We start from the raw sequence: 20,000 nt of genomic DNA on the forward strand, positions 1-20,000 counted from the left end.
GTCCCATCAGACCCATCAGACCCATCAGCCCCATCAGACCCATCAGTCCCATCAGACCCATCAGTCCCATCAGTCCCATCAGACCCATCAGTCCCATCAATCCCATCAGACCCATCAGTCCCATCAGACCCATCAGTCCCATCAGACCCATCAGTCCCATCAGACCCATCAGACCCATCAGACCCATCAGTCCCATCAGACCCATCAGACCCATCAGTCCCATCAGACCCATCAGACCCATTAGTCCCATCAGACCCATCAGTCCCATCAGACCCATCAGTCCCATCAGTCCCATCAGACCCATCAGTCCCATCAGACACTGGACCAGGACACAATCAGAAACGAATACGACGTCATTTTCTACTCCGTAAAACATTACAGTCTCGTCTCGTAAACGCTGTGGGGTGATAAGTGAGTGATCCTTCTTTCAGCTGAAGATCAGCATTAACACACAAAGCTTCCTGTTGTGCTTATCACCAGACGCAGACGGGCCGAGTTCAGCGCTACAGAAACCCACAGAAACAACACACACACACACACACACACACACACACACACACACACACACACACACACACACACACACATAAATAAATAAAACTCATAACGCATTTGGGGGAAGTCGTGGCCTAATGTTTAGAGAGTTTGACTCCTAACCCTAAGGTTGTGGGTTCGAGTCTCGGGCCGGCAATACCACGACTGAGGTGCCCTTGAGCAAGTCACCGACCCCCCCCCCCACTCAAATCTAATGAGTTCTAATGAGATCTTCTAGTTGTGTTAATAATTCTATACAAACTCTACAAAAATATGGATCCCTCACTCAGAGAGCAGGATCTCTTATCTGTCAGAGCTTTCCCATAAGTTTGTTGATAAGGAATTTGTTCGCCGTCTTGCGCTAATTCTTGACGTATTTCCCCCTCGCTTCGGTGCGCAGTTCGTGACTCTCAGTGTTTTGCTGCCTGACTCTATGTATTAAGCCGTGTTTTGTAAGAGTCGCTACGTCCTGGTTTTTACCTGATATGAGGATGTAAGCGCTGTTCAGGTTTTGATTGGGTGTCTGTTGCTAAGCAACTAGCCGTAACATTGTACCAGCACATCGGTTCACACTCTACACGTGAAGTGGTGTTTTACTCTCTCACTCGTTCATCTTCTACCGCTTATTCGAACTACCTCGGGTCTCAGGCGTCATCGGGCATCAAGGCAGGATACACCCTGGACGGAGTGCCAACCCATCACAGGGCACACACACACACACACACACACACTCATTCACTCACACAATCACACACTACGGACAATTTTCCAGAGATGCCAATCAACCTACCATGCATGTCTTTGGACCGGGGGAGGAAACCGGAGTACCCGGAGGAAACCCCCGAGGCACGGGGAGAACATGCAAACTCCACACACACAAGGTGGAGGTGGGAATTGAACCCCCAACCCTGGAGGTGTGAGGCGAATGTGCTAACCTCTAAGCCACCGTGCCCATAAACTTCAGAGCAGAGTTTCATAACCCCTGCTATGCTAAACTACTCCTGCATCTCACTTATACATGTGAAACCTTCCTCTAGCCAGGTTAGAATCGGTTGGGTAACGATGACAGTCCAGGGTTAATCGCAGTGTAAAAGCCCTTCTGATTGGCTCGTGTCACTCTGACTTGACAGCTGAGAGAGATACATGTCCCGCCCACAGGCAATTTTGCCCTTGGACTTTGTCTGAATTATAACTGGTGATCATCTGATGACAGGATGAACAATTTCTTTCCCTCCATTTCTGTTGTTTTTATGCAGTAACTTTCCAGAGGATCTCTAAGTTAGTGTTTTTTCCGATCCACGAGTGTGTGTGTGTGTGTGTGTGTGTGTGTGTGTGTGTGTATGTGATGTTCCAGACTCCATCCAGCTCTCCAACGAGAAAAACAGAAGGTGAAAAACAACATTTTGTTCCCTCCTTCTGGTGAATTCCATCTGCTCCAGCGTCCGGAGGCTCAGTGACAATCATTTGTGTTTGTGAGTCTAATTATTACTGAAGCAGATTCACTCAGTCACATTATTACTGAAGCAGATTCACTCAGTCACATTATTACTGAAGCAGATTCACTCAGTCACATTATTACTGAAGCAGATTCACTCAGTCACATTATTACTGAAGCAGATTCACTCAGTCACATTATTACTGAAGCAGATTCACTCAGTCACATTATTACTGAAGCAGATTCACTCAGTCACATTATTACTGAAGCAGATTCACTCAGTCACATTATTACTGAAGCAGATTCACTCAGTCACATTATTACTGAAGCAGATTCACTCAGTCACATTATTACTGAAGCAGATTCACTCAGTCACATTATTACTGAAGCAGATTCACTCAGTCACATTATTACTGAAGCAGATTCACTCAGTCACATTATTACTGAAGCAGATTCACTCAGTCACATTATTACTGAAGCAGATTCACTCAGTCACATTATTACTGAAGCAGATTCACTCAGTCACATTATTACTGAAGCAGATTCACTCAGTCACATTATTACTGAAGCAGATTCACTCAGTCACATTATTACTGAAGCAGATTCACTCAGTCACATTATTACTGAAGCAGATTCACTCAGTCACATTATTACTGAAGCAGATTCACTCAGTCACATTATTACTGAAGCAGATTCACTCAGTCACATTATTACTGAAGCAGATTCACTCAGTCACTGTGGAAAAACTCTTCAGAAATTCAGGAGTATTTTAATTTAAACTGATTTGAAGTTGGTTCTTTCACCAACTATTCACAGTTTTTTCCATTCTCTCACTCTATAGGAGTGTGTTTGACCTTCCAGACTGTTTTCAATTTCATTTTAGAAGATAACAAAAAAAAAAAAAACAGATTGTGAAAATGCAGCTTTTTATGTTCATTCCTTCTGACTGGTTCTTAATGACTTCCAGGATCCAGATGTAACCTTCTGTTTTCTGTTCTTTTCTGTATCCTCGAATCCCCTCCTTCCCAGTGAATGACTCAGCTTTCACCTCTTTTTGTCTTTTTTCCATCCAGAGACAGCAGTTGTTTTGAAAGAGAGAAAAAAAAAGTGGCGAGTCGAGGCCACAGAGAGGGACGGGATAAACCGTATAAAGCACAAACATTCATTGCATTCTTAAACCGTGGGGCACAAACATCCGTTCTATCAGCACAATGAAGCTTGACTTAGTGCTCGAGGCTGGGATTTATGTCTCAAACTAAATCTACACTCATGACTCTTCTGGCTTGTCCTATAAATAGCAGCATTATAAAGACGTTACTGATTTTATAAGGTTTTTATTATCATGTCTGGAACCACTTCAAGTTCAAGTTCAAGTTCAAGTTCAAGTTCAAGTTCAAGTTCACTAAATCAGGAATTTCTCAGGTAATTAAATTCAGGAGAGTTTAAAAGAATTTAAAAGAAAAAACACACAATCAACCAAAATATTTTTAGAAATGTCTAAAGCCAAACTGGACACTTTACAATTAACTTTAAAGCTGTAAATATTTAATCATCAATAATCCAGTCAGACCAAATCTGAGGAAATGTACTGATCGTTACGCAAGAAGAGCAAAAACTAATCGCTGGGGTAACACCACAGGGTCACACCACGTCACACCACAGGGTCACACCACGTCACACCACAGGGTCACACCACAGGGTCACACCACGTCACACCACAGGGTCACACCACAGGGTCACACCACGTCACACCACAGGGTCACACCACAGGGACAAACCACGTCACACCACAGGGTCACACCACGTCACACCACAGGGTCAAACCACGTCACACCACAGGGTCACACCACAGGGTCACACCACAGGGACAAACCACGTCACACCACAGGGTCACACCACGTCACACCACAGGGTCACACCACGTCACACCACAGGGACAAACCACGTCACACCACAGGGTCACACCACGTCACACCACAGGGTCACACCACATCACACCACAGGGTCACACCACGTCACACCACAGGGTCAAACCACGTCACACCACAGGGACAAACCACGTCACACCACAGGGTCACACCACGTCACACCACAGGGTCACACCACGTCACACCACAGGGTCACACCACGTCACACCTCAGGGTCAAACCACGTCACACCTCAGGGTCAAACCACGTCACACCTCAGGGTCAAACCACGTCACCCCACAGGGTCAAACCACGTCACACCACAGGGTCAAACCACGTCACACCACAGGGTCATACCACGTCACACCACAGGGTCAAACCACGTCACACCACGTCACACCATACCAGAGGTGGGAGTAAGTCACACATGTGCAAGTCACAAGTCATGAATGTCAAGTCAAAGTCAAGTCTTTTTTTAACATTTGTCAAACAAGTCTCAAGTCTCAAATTTGCGACTTAAGTCTGACTCGAGTTAAGTCATATGACTCGAGTCCCCCATCTCTGCACCCCAGGCTCAAAAAACATGACAAAACAGGGTCAAACCACGTCACAAAACAGGGTCAAACTTCATCAAACCACGTCACACCACAGCTTCCAAACCATGTCACACCACAGGGTCAAACCATTAGTCTGACCTGAATGGTCAGTCTATAGGACTAAACCACTAGGCCGTACTATAGGGAGATACCTACAGTAACTTAAACTACTTGACTGAAGCAAACGTTCACGTTCTATTACAGAGCAACATCACACAGTAAGCTGAATTAAAGCCCAATAAAGCTGAACTATCTACAACAGTTTATGGCCTGTTCGGAGGATCTGAAGTTCATTTCTAATAAATAAAGGAAACATCTCCATGAAGTTTCTGGTGTAAATCTGCATGACCAGTAAATCCAATCTTTGGGTATCTGATCTTTGTTACATTGTGGTGTAAGGTGAAAACTCACCGGGGTTAAAAAAAGGTCTGTCTTCAAGTCTCAACCCTTTTTCTAATGAAGTCAATCACTGAACGATGTCCAGTACTGAGCTCAGATGTTTTCTTTGGATGAATAACAGTGCAGTGAAATAATGCATGATTTCATCGTCTGGAGTTCCAGGTCAGTGTTTATGGGTCTGTGAGTGATCTGAGTTATGTTTGCCTTTGGTTTGAGACAGAATGTCATGACTATGAACTGCTGTTAAAATATTATTATTATTATTATTGTTATTATTATTATTATTTTTATTATTATTATTATTATTATTATTATTATTATTATTATTATTATTGTTGTTGTTGTTGTTGTTATTATTTTATTATTATTATTATTATTATTGTTGTTGTTATTATTGTTATTATTGTTGTTGTTGTTGTTATTGTTGTTGTTGTTATTGTTATTGTTATTATTATTATTAATGACTAAAAAGTCACTTTGCTACTGGACCCAAATAATAGTTTATTTCCTGTATGATAATGAAATGGACGTCCTGAATCTCACGATCTCTCATAACAATAAAGAGTTGAATAATAAACTGTAAGTGAAATGGTTTTGTTCTTATCTGACAAATCGGCATCCAGATTTATAGATGAACAAAATAAATATTTAAAAATAAGAAGCTCTTCCAGGATTAAGGGAGCATTTATGTATAATGTAATTAATCTCCCACACATGCAGATAAACAACACATTATTTAACCCAACACTGAGTAATGACACTCAGATATTTACGTAGAACAAACTGTGAGCCTCGGAGGAAAGCGACAGAGAGAAAAGAGCAGACGCTGATGACCTGCAGAGGTCCTTTACTGTTCCTTCACCTTCAGCTATAATAAACATGGGGAAACAAATGAGTGGTGTAATTAATAAGGAGAGTGAAGCGTATCAGACGTGCGTCCTGTCAGAGGGACACAAGAGCGTCGCTGGGTGAACGAGCTGCACTTTATTCACATGGAAATAAGATACTGAGCTAAATGAGCGAATGGAAGGAAGTTCTTTTGTTTTACATATTTATTAACCTATATGACATTAGAAATGTATTTTTTATCTATCTCAATTTTTTATTTTTGTGTGTGTGTGTATTTGTATTGTGTGTGTATTGTGTGTGTGTTGTGTGTGTATTTGTATTGTGTGTGTTGTGTGTGTATATTTGTACTGTGTGTGTATTTGTATTGTGTGTGTTGTGTGTGTGTATGTGTATTGTGTGTGTTGTGTGTGTATTTGTATTGTGTGTGTTGTGTGTGTGTGTATTTGTATTGTGTGTGTATTGTGTGTGTGTTTGTATTGTGTGTGTTGTGAGTGTGTGTATTGTGTGTGTTGTGAGTGTGTGTATTGTGTGTGTTGTGAGTGTGTGTATTGTGTGTGTTGTGTGTGTGTGTATTGTGTGTGTATTGTGTGTGTTGTGTGTGTTGTGTGTGTATGTGTATTGTGTGTGTTGTGTGTGTATGTGTATTGTGTGTGTTATGTGTGTTGTGTGTGTGTTGTGTGTGTATTGTGTGTGTTGTGTGTGTGTATTGTGTGTGTTGTGTGTGTATTGTGTGTGTGTGTATTGTGTGTGTTGTGTGTATGTATTGTGTGTATGTATTGTGTGTGTGTGTGTATTGTGTGTGTATTGTGTGTGTTGTGTGTGTGTGTATTGTGTGTGTTGTGTGTGTTCTGTGTGTATGTGTATTGTGTGTGTTGTGTGTGTATGTGTATTGTGTGTGTTGTGTGTGTATTGTGTGTGTGTATTGTGTGTGTTGTGTGTGTGTGTATTTGTATTGTGTGTGTGTATTGTGTGTGTATTTGTATTGTGTGTGTGTATTGTGTGTGTTGTGTGTGTGTGTATTGTGTGTGTTGTGAGTGTGTGTATTGTGTGTGCTGTGTGTGTGTATTGTGTGTGTATTGTGTGTGTATTGTGTGTGTTGTGTGTGTATGTGTATTGTGTGTGTTATGTGTGTATTGTGTGTGTTGTGTGTGTGTTGTGTGTGTATTGTGTGTGTGTATTGTGTGTGTTGTGTGTGTGTTGTGTGTGTATTGTGTGTGTGTGTATTGTGTGTGTTGTGTGTATGTATTGTGTGTTGTGTGTGTGTGTATTGTGTGTGTTGTGTGTGTATTGTGTGTGTTCTGTGTGTATGTGTATTGTGTGTGTTGTGTGTGTATGTGTATTGTGTGTGTTGTGTGTATTGTGTGTGTTCTGTGTGTATGTGTATTGTGTGTGTTGTGTGTGTATGTGTATTGTGTGTGTTGTGTGTGTATGTGTATTGTGTGTGTTGTGTGTGTATGTGTATTGTGTGTGTGTTGTGTGTGTATTGTGTGTGTTGTGTGTGTGTATGTGTATTGTGTGTGTATGTGTATTGTGTGTATTGTGTGTGTTGTGTGTGTATTGTGTGTGTTCTGTGTGTATGTGTATTGTGTATTGTGTGTGTTGTGTGTGTATGTGTATTGTGTGTGTTGTGTGTGTATGTGTATTGTGTGTGTTGTGTGTGTATGTGTATTGTGTGTGTGTTGTGTGTGTATTGTGTGTGTTGTGTGTGTGTGTATTGTGTGTGTTGTGTGTGTGTATTGTGTGTGTTGTGTGTGTATTGTGTGTGTTGTGTGTGTGTGTATTGTGTGTGTTGTGTGTGTATTGTGTGTGTGTGTATTGTGTGTGTTGTGTGTATGTATTGTGTGTTGTGTGTGTGTATTGTGTGTGTTGTGTGTGTGTGTATTGTGTGTGTTGTGTGTGTATTGTGTGTGTGTGTATTGTGTGTGTTGTGTGTATGTATTGTGTGTTGTGTGTGTGTGTATTGTGTGTGTACTGTGTGTGTTGTGTGTGTGTATTGTGTGTGTGTTGTGTGTGTATTTGTATTGTGTGTGTTGTGTGTGTATATTTGTACTGTGTGTGTATTTGTATTGTGTGTGTATTTGTATTGTGTGTGTTGTGTGTGTGTGTATTTGTATTGTGTGTGTATTGTGTGTGTGTTTGTATTGTGTGTGTTGTGAGTGTGTGTATTGTGTGTGTTGTGAGTGTGTGTATTGTGTGTGTTGTGAGTGTGTGTATTGTGTGTGCTGTGTGTGTGTATTGTGTGTGTATTGTGTGTGTATTGTGTGTGTTGTGTGTGTATGTGTATTGTGTGTGTTATGTGTGTATTGTGTGTGTTGTGTGTGTGTTGTGTGTGTATTGTGTGTGTGTATTGTGTGTGTTGTGTGTGTGTTGTGTGTGTATTGTGTGTGTGTGTATTGTGTGTGTTGTGTGTATGTATTGTGTGTTGTGTGTGTGTGTATTGTGTGTGTTGTGTGTGTATTGTGTGTGTTCTGTGTGTATGTGTATTGTGTGTGTTGTGTGTGTATGTGTATTGTGTGTGTTGTGTGTATTGTGTGTGTTCTGTGTGTATGTGTATTGTGTGTGTTGTGTGTGTATGTGTATTGTGTGTGTTGTGTGTGTATGTGTATTGTGTGTGTTGTGTGTGTATGTGTATTGTGTGTGTGTTGTGTGTGTATTGTGTGTGTTGTGTGTGTTGTGTGTGTGTGTATTGTGTGTGTTGTGTGTGTGTATGTGTATTGTGTGTGTTGTGTGTGTATGTGTATTGTGTGTATTGTGTGTGTTGTGTGTGTATTGTGTGTGTTCTGTGTGTATGTGTATTGTGTGTGTTGTGTGTGTATGTGTATTGTGTGTGTTGTGTGTGTATTGTGTGTGTGTATTGTGTGTGTTGTGTGTGTGTATTGTGTGTGTTGTGTGTGTGTGTATTGTGTGTGTTGTGTGTGTGTATTGTGTGTGTTGTGTGTGTGTGTATTTGCAGCATGTGGTTAAGGTTGAGAGAATATATATATATATAATAAAGGTGTAATAATGCATTAGTATTTTATTCCTGTTATAAATAAACTACACAGATTTAAGTTACAATGTCTTTGTTAATTATTACTGATTTTATACAATTGTATAATTCTCTCAGATCCAGAAGCGTCAATATTTATCCAAGTGCTAAGATGTTTAAGAGCTCGAGCTGTTCAGACTAAACACCACGAGTAAAATAAGCGCTCATAAACCCTGTAAGATTAAAGCCAACATCTGATTACAGAATTTTTTGCTCCTTCGCTAACATTAGAACTTTCTCTGTAACTCTAATTAATATTATTATTTTACTCAGACACCCTTAAAACCATCCACATCTACATCTGAGTGTGGAGTGGTCATAAGAAATTACCCACAATGCACCAGGAGCAGTGTGTATGTTAAGGTTTAACGGCTTAGGTTCAATGTGTGTGTGTTAGTGTGTGTGTGTGTTAGTGTGTGTGTTAGGTCAGGATTTAGTATCTTGTGTTAATTCGTGTAAAATGCTAGTCTCATATGCTAGCTGTGTACTTTCCTTTTAACTAGCCACTGAAAAAGCTACTACAGTGCTCATAAGAGTGTCACAACAGAACACACACACACACACACACAGACACACACAGACACACACAGACACACACAGACACACACACACACGGACATAAAGAAAGGACAAGAGTAAGTTGTGTCCAGAACGTCTGAAAGTTTAGACTCTTTCACACTTACACACATCTGGAGCTTCGTCTGATCCATCAGGACAGTCTTTCTCTCCATCACACCTCCATCCTTTAGAGATACACGTCACCTGATCCTGACACACAAACTGCTTCGGGCTGCATGTCTTTGGCACTGAAAATAAAATAACAGGAAGACATGTAGCAGCTCGTTAGCTCTCAGTGCTGTAGCACAACTAATGAAACAATGAAAACAATGAAACATTTATTACACAGACAGGAGAAAATGTAATCACCCCTCACACTATTATTATTATTATTATTATTATTATTATTATTAGGATATGAAGTGTCCTAATTTACACATAAGCCCATTCCAGTATAGAGAATCTGAGTCACTACACAACCTTTGCACTCGATGCTGAAGGATTTTTGAGGCTTATTCATTAATACAGAAGATTTAATTGGATTTAAGGAGCTTAATCTGGGTTTTATTGAGATTAACATGAACCATGTGTCTGCTGCAGGTTTGTTTTTGTCCATTTTTAACTTCATATCAGGAGGAGGGGCTATAAATCTCATAAAACAGAAGAACTGTAGTTTAATAAACTATAATTAATAATAATTTATACACAACAATCAAAGCTCCTGCTAGATGAATGTCACTAACTTTAACGTTACATAGCAAATCCACAGAGGGGCTCGCAGTCAGTGTGTAGTGACCAAGGGGGCCATTTTAAGGTCCTTAAGGTATATATACTGTATATATATTAAATATAAATATATATTAAAATGAGCGCTTTTCTTTCAGTCCGTAAACGCTTAGTGGACATGAATTGAGAATGTGAGCATGTGGGCAGAACTTAAGGTCCATGTATGGAAAGATGACCATGCCAAAGGATCTATATATGGAAATTAAATGCTATTTGGTTGATATACGGACATGAGTAAGCGAATATTAGTGGGTGTGTTTATAATATTCATATAAGGAAATTGGGACAGGTCTTTGAGTCCATATATGGTGATAAATCCGATGTGAATAAGGATGTGAATGTGTCTTTAGGTCCATAAATGGAAATATGTAAATGAGCGATTAATGGCTTAACCCTTATTGGCTATGTCTGGAAGCCTGCAGATGTCAATGTGGGCGTGTCTTTAAAGTCCATATATGGAAATGGCACAAAAGTGTTTTTGTAAACACTATTTATTACTTTATTGAGATATTTAAGAAACGTAGAAACGTCACTGCGTCCATTCAGTATAATGTAGAAGGATTTCAGTGGCCATGTTTAAAAAAGGTCCATATCAGGTCATAAAAGGTCTAAATATGGAACAGAAAGAGTCCCTATGTGGAAATATAAAAAGTGTTTATGCCATGAAGGCCATGGATGTGGGTGTGTCTTTAAGGTCTTTATATGGAAATTGACATGTCATTGGATCTGTATATAAACACAAAGGAGAGTGGGCGGTTAGTGGGCGTGTCCTGAAGGCCACAGACGTCTTTGTATTCAATTCAAAATAATTCCACCAGACCTGAGAATTTTGCTCAAAAAACCCTCAAAAAAAAACTTGAAAAAATATAAAAAAGTGAAAAAATATGTATGTAATAATTAGTATATGTAATAAATATTAATAATGAAATACGGTGTTTCTGATTCACAGCATAATGAACACTTTAACTAACAAAAATAAAAATCTTTGCTATGTGTTGCCGTGGTAACCCCACTGCAACCGGTCAAAAAAAGAAAAAGCTTTAATTATAATTGAACTATAAAACAACTGAAGCCTCGTGCACATGAACACAGCAGTGATAAGAAGGTCCCTCGAGTCCAGGAACAAAGTGAGCAGTAATCATGTTAAACACTTTACAACACGGCTTTGAGAGTTTGTGGAAAATTTCTTCGACCCAGTTTTTACTCAAAAAGCCCCACGTCTGTCTGTTTTTTCCCCCAAATCTTTCCATGAAACCGGCTTTCTTTCAAACTGGATATATTCGAGTGTGTTTCCCCAACAGTTGTGGTTATTCAGAGCTGGTGTTGGATTAGTCTGCCCTCAAATATCCAGGTCAGTGTTCCCGTGTTCCCAAACCAACGCCAGTGATGCAACAAGCCTTCACGGCATCAAAGGACAGCTTGTTCTGGGAGAGGAAAAAAAAAAAACGCCACCTCTTTTTACTGGCGCTCTATTTGGAGTCAAACGAGGATGTGTTCCAAACCACATCCCCCCTTAACCACTCTCTTCCCAGCAATCCCTAAAACAGACGTCTGTCTCCGTCTGTACAATGTAATATAGCATAAAGTAAAGTGGAAGAACAACACGAGTCTCCTGCAGCACAGCTCTCAGGACTCACTTTACCTCCACAGGCCACCGGGAACATTCAGGCTCCGCCGGTGCGTCGGGATCGCTCACGTTCCACATTTACAGCAGATTAGTTTAAAATGTAATATTAGTGAAATAAACGAGAGCAGAGTTAAGTGTTTGGTGTCAGAGTTAGATTTAAAATTAGCTGCCTGTAATGAAAAAAAAAGGAAACTATTAAAAAGTAAATTCAACTAAAACAGTTTCTGTAACATATTCTGTTATATATGTTTTTTTGTGTCTTAGAATTAAAATACATGTTGCTTTTCATTCTAAAGATAATCTTACAATTGCATCATTAATATAAAATTTGCTTCCAGCCATTAAAACGAGTTGAACAAGCCCCCCTCCCCCCCTCCCCAATTTAAAGCTGCTCATTTATATAAAATTTAATCAATTTCACTTTTCATTTCAGACCTTAGACTGTGTTTGTTTCCTGTAAAACTCTCCTCTAAAGTAAAGTACTGAGCGTTAAGGTGAAGATCAGTCAGTAAAATAAACCATCTGTAAAAAATCAACGAACGTTTAAACCGATCTAATGTAAAATAAACTAGAGTTGTGTGAGAAAGAGCACCAATATTAGAGTTGAAAGGAATTTGTTTTTGCACATTTTGCTGGACAAGTTTGTGTTTTATTTTCTCCCCCACGCTGGTGTTGTGTGTTTTTGTGAGCGGACGGAGAGGCGTCGTGTTTATTTGTGTTTCCCTCAAACTAAACTTAGAGCTTTTCACTGCTGCAGCTCCATGAAGGGGGTCTTTATGTGGGGGTCTGCCAGTGTGGAATCAAACACACACACACACACACACACACACACACACACAAAGTCAGAGCTTTGACCAAATGCAGCTGTACAATGAATGCGAACCTTCTCACAACATCACTTTTTTTTTAAACTGTGGTTTATGGATTTTTTTCCATCACATTTTTATCCAAATACTTTGTTTAACCACATACACACACACTCACACACACACACACACAAACACACACTCACCCACACTCACACACACACACAAACACACGCTCACCCACACACATACACACACACACACTCACCCACACACACTCACACACACACTCACACACACACACACACACAGCACCATAAATCCAGCAGGGAAGAAATTTAAGTGGGTCAGGAGGTTAGAGCAAAAAACCAAAACAAATCAGAAGTAAATTGTGAAAAGTTCCAAATAAAAGCTTTTATTGAGTCAGACAAAAAGCCAAAGAAGCAAAAATTGTTAATGAAAACACCACTGTTCATTTTTTACAGCAATTTCCTAAAAAGTCTTATAAAGATCTCAAATCTGCATTTATATGGAAATTTGTGAAAGTTTAAATCACGTCCTGAATAAATATTTCATACAAATATAGATATTTTTGAGATATCTTGTGAGTTGTGATCAGTTCCAGAGTTCTGATTGGCTGAAATTACAACTAAACCTGAGCTAGCGTGCTAAGCTACTTCCTGGATGTAACACTGTATGAATATCAATGAGTTTTAATTCTAAGTGGACTTGAATTACAGATGAAATAGAATTTGTTTTTATTTAACTTTTACAATTTCAATAAAAATTATTACTTTAGATTTAGTCGCTCGTTCCACAGCCGTACATATGAATGGGTTTTAAAACGTTACCGAAAATATTACGAATAGTGTAAATACTGAATATATATAAATAAATATTCAAATTTACTACAGGAAAAATATTTAACTCTAGAACTAGAACTAAGTGAAAGGTTTATTTTCTTTTTCCTGGTGTGAAGACGCAGAGCGAGTGAAGATGGAGTTCAGTGTGAAGAACTTTTATACAAATTTCTATTTATACATTTGGTTTATGAGAATGTGGTGAACAAAACCAGCAGGAAGATGTACAGCAGCTTACACACACACACACACACACACACAGATGAAATCAGTGAGACTCCAGTCCTGAAGCTTCAGTAACGAGTCTCATCTGTTCTGCTAATAATCATAACCTACTTTTACACAATGAGGGATTTTGATTGACATGGCAGATGACCAATCAGAGACATTTCCTGCAGTCTGTCTGCAAACACATAAGCTTTCCTTCATTCACATCATGAATGTGCTTCACATTGAGTGGCCAGAGAAGCAGATAGATGAGACTCCACAGAGCTCTTCGCCAGTGGTTATTGTATTTTTTTAATCTTTCAAGAAGTTCAAACTACCAACCTAACATCAGTCTGAGCAACACAAAGCTCAAGGTCGATCACTCAGAATTCTGACTTTCTACCATCACCTCAGAGTCGATGTGAACATCATGAAGAGGCTCACGGGCACAGCATGGGGCATATCCTTCACCTCCCTCACTCTGGTGTACTCTACTGCACCTGCTCAGAGTCACATTGCTACACATTGTGCTTAATTCAGCTCGTGAACTAGTCAGAAGCTCCACCACTCCTGTGGAACATCTCCCAGTCTTATCAGACTTCATCTCTTCTGAGCCTCACTGAAGCTTCCAGATAATGAAACTTGCTTGTAAAAGCAGCCAACAAGCAGAACAAGCAGCGCTGTTCTTCAACCAGCTGATCCACACAGACTGAGAATCAAACACAAGCCCACAGGTTTGCCTGCTTTTAATAATATCACCCTGAGCAGATCAATTCACCCTGGAGCGAGATGATCTGAGGACACGTCATCTGAGCAACAAGACATTCAGGTGAACAGAACAACTGGATGTGAACTTCCACACAGAGCCACAGAACCTTCAATCATCAACCTCAAGTACCCGAGGTACTACACATACAGTACATGTAGTGGTGTATACACACACACACACACACACACACACACATTTACTACACACCCTTATCCAGAGTGACTTACATTTTATTTCAATTTATACAACTTAGGGTTAAGGGCTTTTCTCAGCAGCTTGATGGACCTGGGACCTTCTGATCAGTAATCCAATACCCTCAGCACTACGTAGGCTACCACAGAAACACCACAATCCTACACAGAAACACTACATAAACACTATACAATAATAATCTCCACACAAACTCAGTGCTCTTTTCTTCCTCAGCACTGAAACGAAAGCCTGAAATTCTAATAAACACCATTTTATTAAACGTCTTTAATGTTATTTGACATTTAAACCGGTCTGAAGGACCATAAAGACGTTTTAATTGCATATTAATTAGTGATTCTGTCCAACAAAGCTCCAGTAACATCCCACTGCACACGACCTTCAGCTCCCGAAATACTCGTCGTTTTTGTTTCTCTCTCGTCTGCGAGCGCTTTGGCAAAACATGGAGAGTTTAGTCTACATGAGGTCGTGTGTACGAAGTTTATCATCCTGGAAAAGTAAGCAGCAGAGCATGAACCCAGAGAGAAGACAGGACAGCTTCATCATAAAAATAACAGCTTCACAATCTGACCTGTTAAATATACAGACAGATAAAACTGTGATGCTTTTAATCAGAGCTTCACTAAACAACACTGTACAACATAATGTCAAAATGGGCGTGGTCTGTGTGTCTATCAGTCCCAGTGAAGGAGGCGTGGCCTGTGTGTCTATCAGTCCCAGTGAAGGAGGCGTGGCCTGTGTCTGTCAGTCCCAGTGAAGGAGGCGTGGCCTGTGCCTGTCAGTCCCAGTGAAGGAGGCATGGCCTGTGTGCCTATCAGTCCCAGTGAAGGAGGCGTGGCCTGTGCCTGTCAGTCCCAGTGAAGGAGGCATGGCCTGTGTGCCTATCAGTCCCAGTGAAGGAGGTGTGGCCTATGTCTGTCAGTCCCAGTGAAGGAGGCGTGGCCTGTGTGCCTATCAGTCTCAGCGAAGGAGGCGTGGCCTGTGTGCCTATCAGTCACAGTGAAGGAGGTGTGGCCTCTGTCTGTCAGTCCCAGTGAAGGAGGCGTGGCCTGTGTGCCTCAGTTTGACTGACGGAGGTGTGGCCTGTCTGTTTGTCATTAATTAATTTTCTTAAGAAAATTGCAGACTAAAATTGTACATTGTAATTATTTGATCTAAGAAAATCATAAACAACACCAAAAACAAAGGGGTGAGATGAAGAGGAGTGAAAGTGAAGACGAGATGAAGAGGAGTGAAAGTGAAGACGAGATGAAGAGGAGTGAAAGTGAAGACGAGATGAAGAGGAGTGAAAGTGAAGACGAGATGAAGAGGAGTGAAAGTGAAGACGAGATGAAGAGGAGTGAAAGTGAAGACGAGATGAAGAGGAGTGAAAGTGAAGACGAGATGAAGAGGAGTGAAAGTGAAGACGAGATGAAGAGTACTGAATGTGAAGACGAGATGAAGAGTACTGAATGTGAAGACGAGATGAAGAGGAGTGAATGTGAAGACGAGATGAAGAGGAGTGAAAGTGAAGACGAGATGAAGAGGAGTGAAAGTGAAGACGAGATGAAGAGGAGTGAAAGTGAAGACGAGATGAAGAGTACTGAATGTGAAGACAAGATGAAGAGGAGTGAAAGTGAAGACAAGATGAAGAGGAGTGAAAGTGAAGACGAGATGAAGAGGAGTGAAAGTGAAGACGAGATGAAGAGGAGTGAAAGTGAAGACGAGATGAAGAGGAGTGAAAGTGAAGACGAGATGAAGAGGAGTGAAAGTGAAGACGAGATGAAGAGGAGTGAAAGTGAAGACGAGATGAAGAGGAGTGAATGTGAAGACGAGATGAAGAGGAGTGAATGTGAAGACGAGATGAAGAGGAGTGAAAGTGAAGACGAGATGAAGAGGAGTGAAAGTGAAGACGAGATGAAGAGGAGTGAAAGTGAAGACGAGATGAAGAGGAGTGAAAGTGAAGACGAGATGAAGAGGAGTGAAAGTGAAGACGAGATGAAGAGGAGTGAAAGTGAAGACGAGATGAAGAGGAGTGAAAGTGAAGACGAGATGAAGAGGAGTGAAAGTGAAGACGAGATGAAGAGTACTGAATGTGAAGACGAGATGAAGAGTACTGAATGTGCTTCTGAATAAATTCCTGATTTCTCAGCTAGAGAATCTGTTAACTTGCGTGCGATTGTGACCTGGAGAGAGAACTCCAGTTTAATTAAATCCTCATTTCTCTTTTTCCTCCATCACAGAGCCAAAAATGACGCCATGTTTCTGTACCACAGAGGAAAGATGGAACAAAGCGAACAAGGAAAAAAATTCTGCCTCATTCCTCAGCTGCCTCTTAAAACAGGGCTGGAGCTAAAAGCTGTAAAATCCAACAGCCAAGAAAGAAAAACAAGAAAGATGACAGAAGGTCGGAGCAGAGACTCGGCTACAGGATTCACTGCGGAAACAACCAGAATCAGTTGTTATCAAAAACCCTGAGTGAAGTGTGAGACTCTCTGGCATCGCAACACTGATAACCAGAGCAGAGGAACAACAGCAGACTTCAGACTCAACACTGAAAGGAAACGAGTTTAAAGAGAAGAGGAAGGAGAGGGACATGAAGTGGACGACACACTGACTCACTCAGACCTTTATCATATTTAACTTCTCTAATCTGATCTGAAGGCCACAATAAAATCACAAGGACGTCTGAACAACAAATAAACACAACAATACACCAGAAAGTGTCTGTGAAATAAGTGACAATATGTCGAGATGTCGTGTCTCACAGGTCACTCGTCTCTTTATTCTCTCAGCTCTAAACACTCGTCCCCTCAGCGGTCTCTCTTTATTCTCTCAGCTCTAAACACTCGTCCCCTCAGCGGTCTCTCTTTATTCTCTCAGCTCTAAACACTCGTCCCCTCAGCGGTCTCTCTTTATTCTCTCAGCTCTAAACACTCGTCCCCTCAGCGGTCTCTCTTTATTCTCTCAGCTCTAAACACTCGTCCCCTCAGCTGTCTCTCTTTATTCTCTCAGCTCTAAACACTCGTCCCCTCAGCGGTCTCTCTTTATTCTCTCAGCTCTAAACACTCGTCCCCTCAGCGGTCTCTCTTTATTCTCTCAGCTCTAAACACTCGTCCCCTCAGCGGTCTCTCTTTATTCTCTCAGCTCTAAACACTCGTCCCCTCAGCGGTCTCTCTTTATTCTCTCAGCTCTAAACACTCGTCCCCTCAGCGGTCTCTCTTTATTCTCTCAGCTCTAAACACTCGTCCCCTCAGCGGTCTCTCTTTATTCTCTCAGCTCTAAACACTCGTCCCCTCAGCGGTCTCTCTTTATTCTCTCAGCTCTAAACACTCGTCCCCTCAGCGGTCTCTCTTTATTCTCTCAGCTCTAAACACTCGTCCCCTCAGCGGTCTCTCTTTATTCTCTCAGCTCTAAACACTCGTCCCCTCAGCGGTCTCTCTTTATTCTCTCTCTTCAACTTAATAAGAGAAACATCTCAACTTGTTATGTTACCGAGAAACACAAAGAAGTGTAAAGTGTTAATGAATGATCTGTTGCTATAGAAACCATAACATATCAGCGTGAGTCATTAATATAAACCTGAGCTACAGTCAGAGCTGCTGTTAGAGAGAATTAATCAACCAATCAGTGTCCAGAACTGAGCAGCGCTGCAGGTTTTCATGCTTCCTCACACTTTTACTTTATAATTAACAAAGACACGAAGCAGCTGATCTTCTATCAGTTTTGTTTTTACTCCGGAAATTAAAATGTGCCTTTAATTACGAGTGAATCATTTACTTCTCCTTCGTCCTGCAGCTACAACAGAACGATAAACAGAATCATCGCCAGAAGTCCTGCGACGTATCTGCACACGAGTCCAGGATAAGAACAGCAGATTGTAGAGATAAATCAGAAAAATAAAAATATTAAACACGCCGGAGACAAAATAACGGCTCAGATACGAAGCTATCGAAGTCAGAATGGGATTTTAATTCTGATCTCTCATCCGGAGGTTTAACAAATCCACCAGCAGCGAAGTTAAGAAGCTTCAACGCTCAGTAAATCAGGCAGAAGGCTGCGCTCCAGATTCTCTGTGTTATGAAATAATCCAGGAGTAAAAGCAACATGTGGTGACGTGGCCTTGTGTTTTTATTCTCGTTAAACCTGGAAGTCATTAAATGTCGATTCTCATCAGGCTCGCTCGAGTTACGCTCCAAGAATTTGTAAATAAAAAAAAAAATTCATATGGACATCATTTGGTGGCCTTTTTAGTTACGAGTTCATTTAAAACTCTCTTTTTAAGGAGATCAAATGTTCTTAAGTTTTGCTCTAAACCAAAAGTCTAAAGTAGCTTTTAGCTCCGTTACCCAAAACCCCAAACAGCAGACAATAAAAATCCAAACCACAGAAACAAATCAGAAAACTTTTCTTTGTCTATTTAAATACTCGATATTTAAAAAATTGTATAGAAGATGAAATGAACGAGCATTTAAAATTATTTAATTAACAACATTATCTTTGGAATTCATTTGAATCGACTGCTTTTTAGAACTAAACTTCATTTAATGCACTTAAATTCATTTAATTTCAGACATCTCTGTTCAATATTCTAAAAAAAAAGAAACCAATATTATTACAAGATACATTAAAATTACAAAAAGAATAACACTAAAAAAAAAGTTAAAGTTTTTTCTTCACAGTTTCTAAGATTTAATGTTGTATAAGATTCTGTATGAGATTTTTTAGTCGATGTTGGACAGAGTTTTAAAGAATTACTGAAATAAATAACACATTCTTATTGTACACGAACCCACACACACACACACACACACACACACACACACACACACGCACACACGCACGCACGCACATGCACGCACGCACACGTACACACACACACGTACACACACACACACACGTACACACACACACACGTACACACACACACACACACGTACACACACACACACACACACACGCGCACACGCACACACACGCACACACGTACACACACGTACACACACGTACACACACGTACACACACGTACACACACACACACGTACACACACAATGAGCTCATCATTTCATCAACTTCTGAGAAAATAAAGGGGCGTAAGCTGCAGAATATAACATGGACGTGAGGTTAACCAGAACATGAGTCTACAGGATAAGAGTAAAAAATAATAAGAATATTCCAGTAAATGTGGAGGCTCCGCCCCCTTGCACAACAGAGACAAGTTTAATATCAAAAAGTCCTGAGTAATAGGACAAATATTCGCGTCCTGAGCGAAAAGAGCTTTTACTAGACGTCATAAAGAAATCTGAACAGAACGAGTGATTTAGCAGAAAAAAGTAAAAACCCTGAACTGCGTCATTCAGCCTTCATCAGCAGCACTGAGGAAGATGATGAGAGAATCTTTCAGTAGCTAACTTGTAGCCCCCCCCCCACACACACACGTGTACAGTT

The 20,000-nt window shown here is 40.6% G+C and overlaps 1 protein-coding gene across 2 annotated transcripts in view; it reads right to left on the reverse strand.

The window, feature by feature from the left end:
- The window catches only part of LOC132837843 (low-density lipoprotein receptor-related protein 1-like), a 113,040-nt gene that overhangs the window by 85,619 nt on the left and 7,421 nt on the right, over positions 1 to 20,000 (reverse strand). For both annotated transcript variants that reach the window (XM_060857747.1, XM_060857746.1), the window contains exon 2: positions 9,432 to 9,554. In XM_060857747.1, coding sequence (XP_060713730.1) covers positions 9,432 to 9,554 — 123 coding nt within the window. The remainder of the gene's footprint in view (positions 1 to 9,431; positions 9,555 to 20,000) is intronic.

This window comes from Tachysurus vachellii, chromosome 22 (genome assembly GCF_030014155.1).
Source record: "Tachysurus vachellii isolate PV-2020 chromosome 22, HZAU_Pvac_v1, whole genome shotgun sequence".
NCBI classification, from domain to species: Eukaryota; Metazoa; Chordata; class Actinopteri; order Siluriformes; family Bagridae; genus Tachysurus; species Tachysurus vachellii.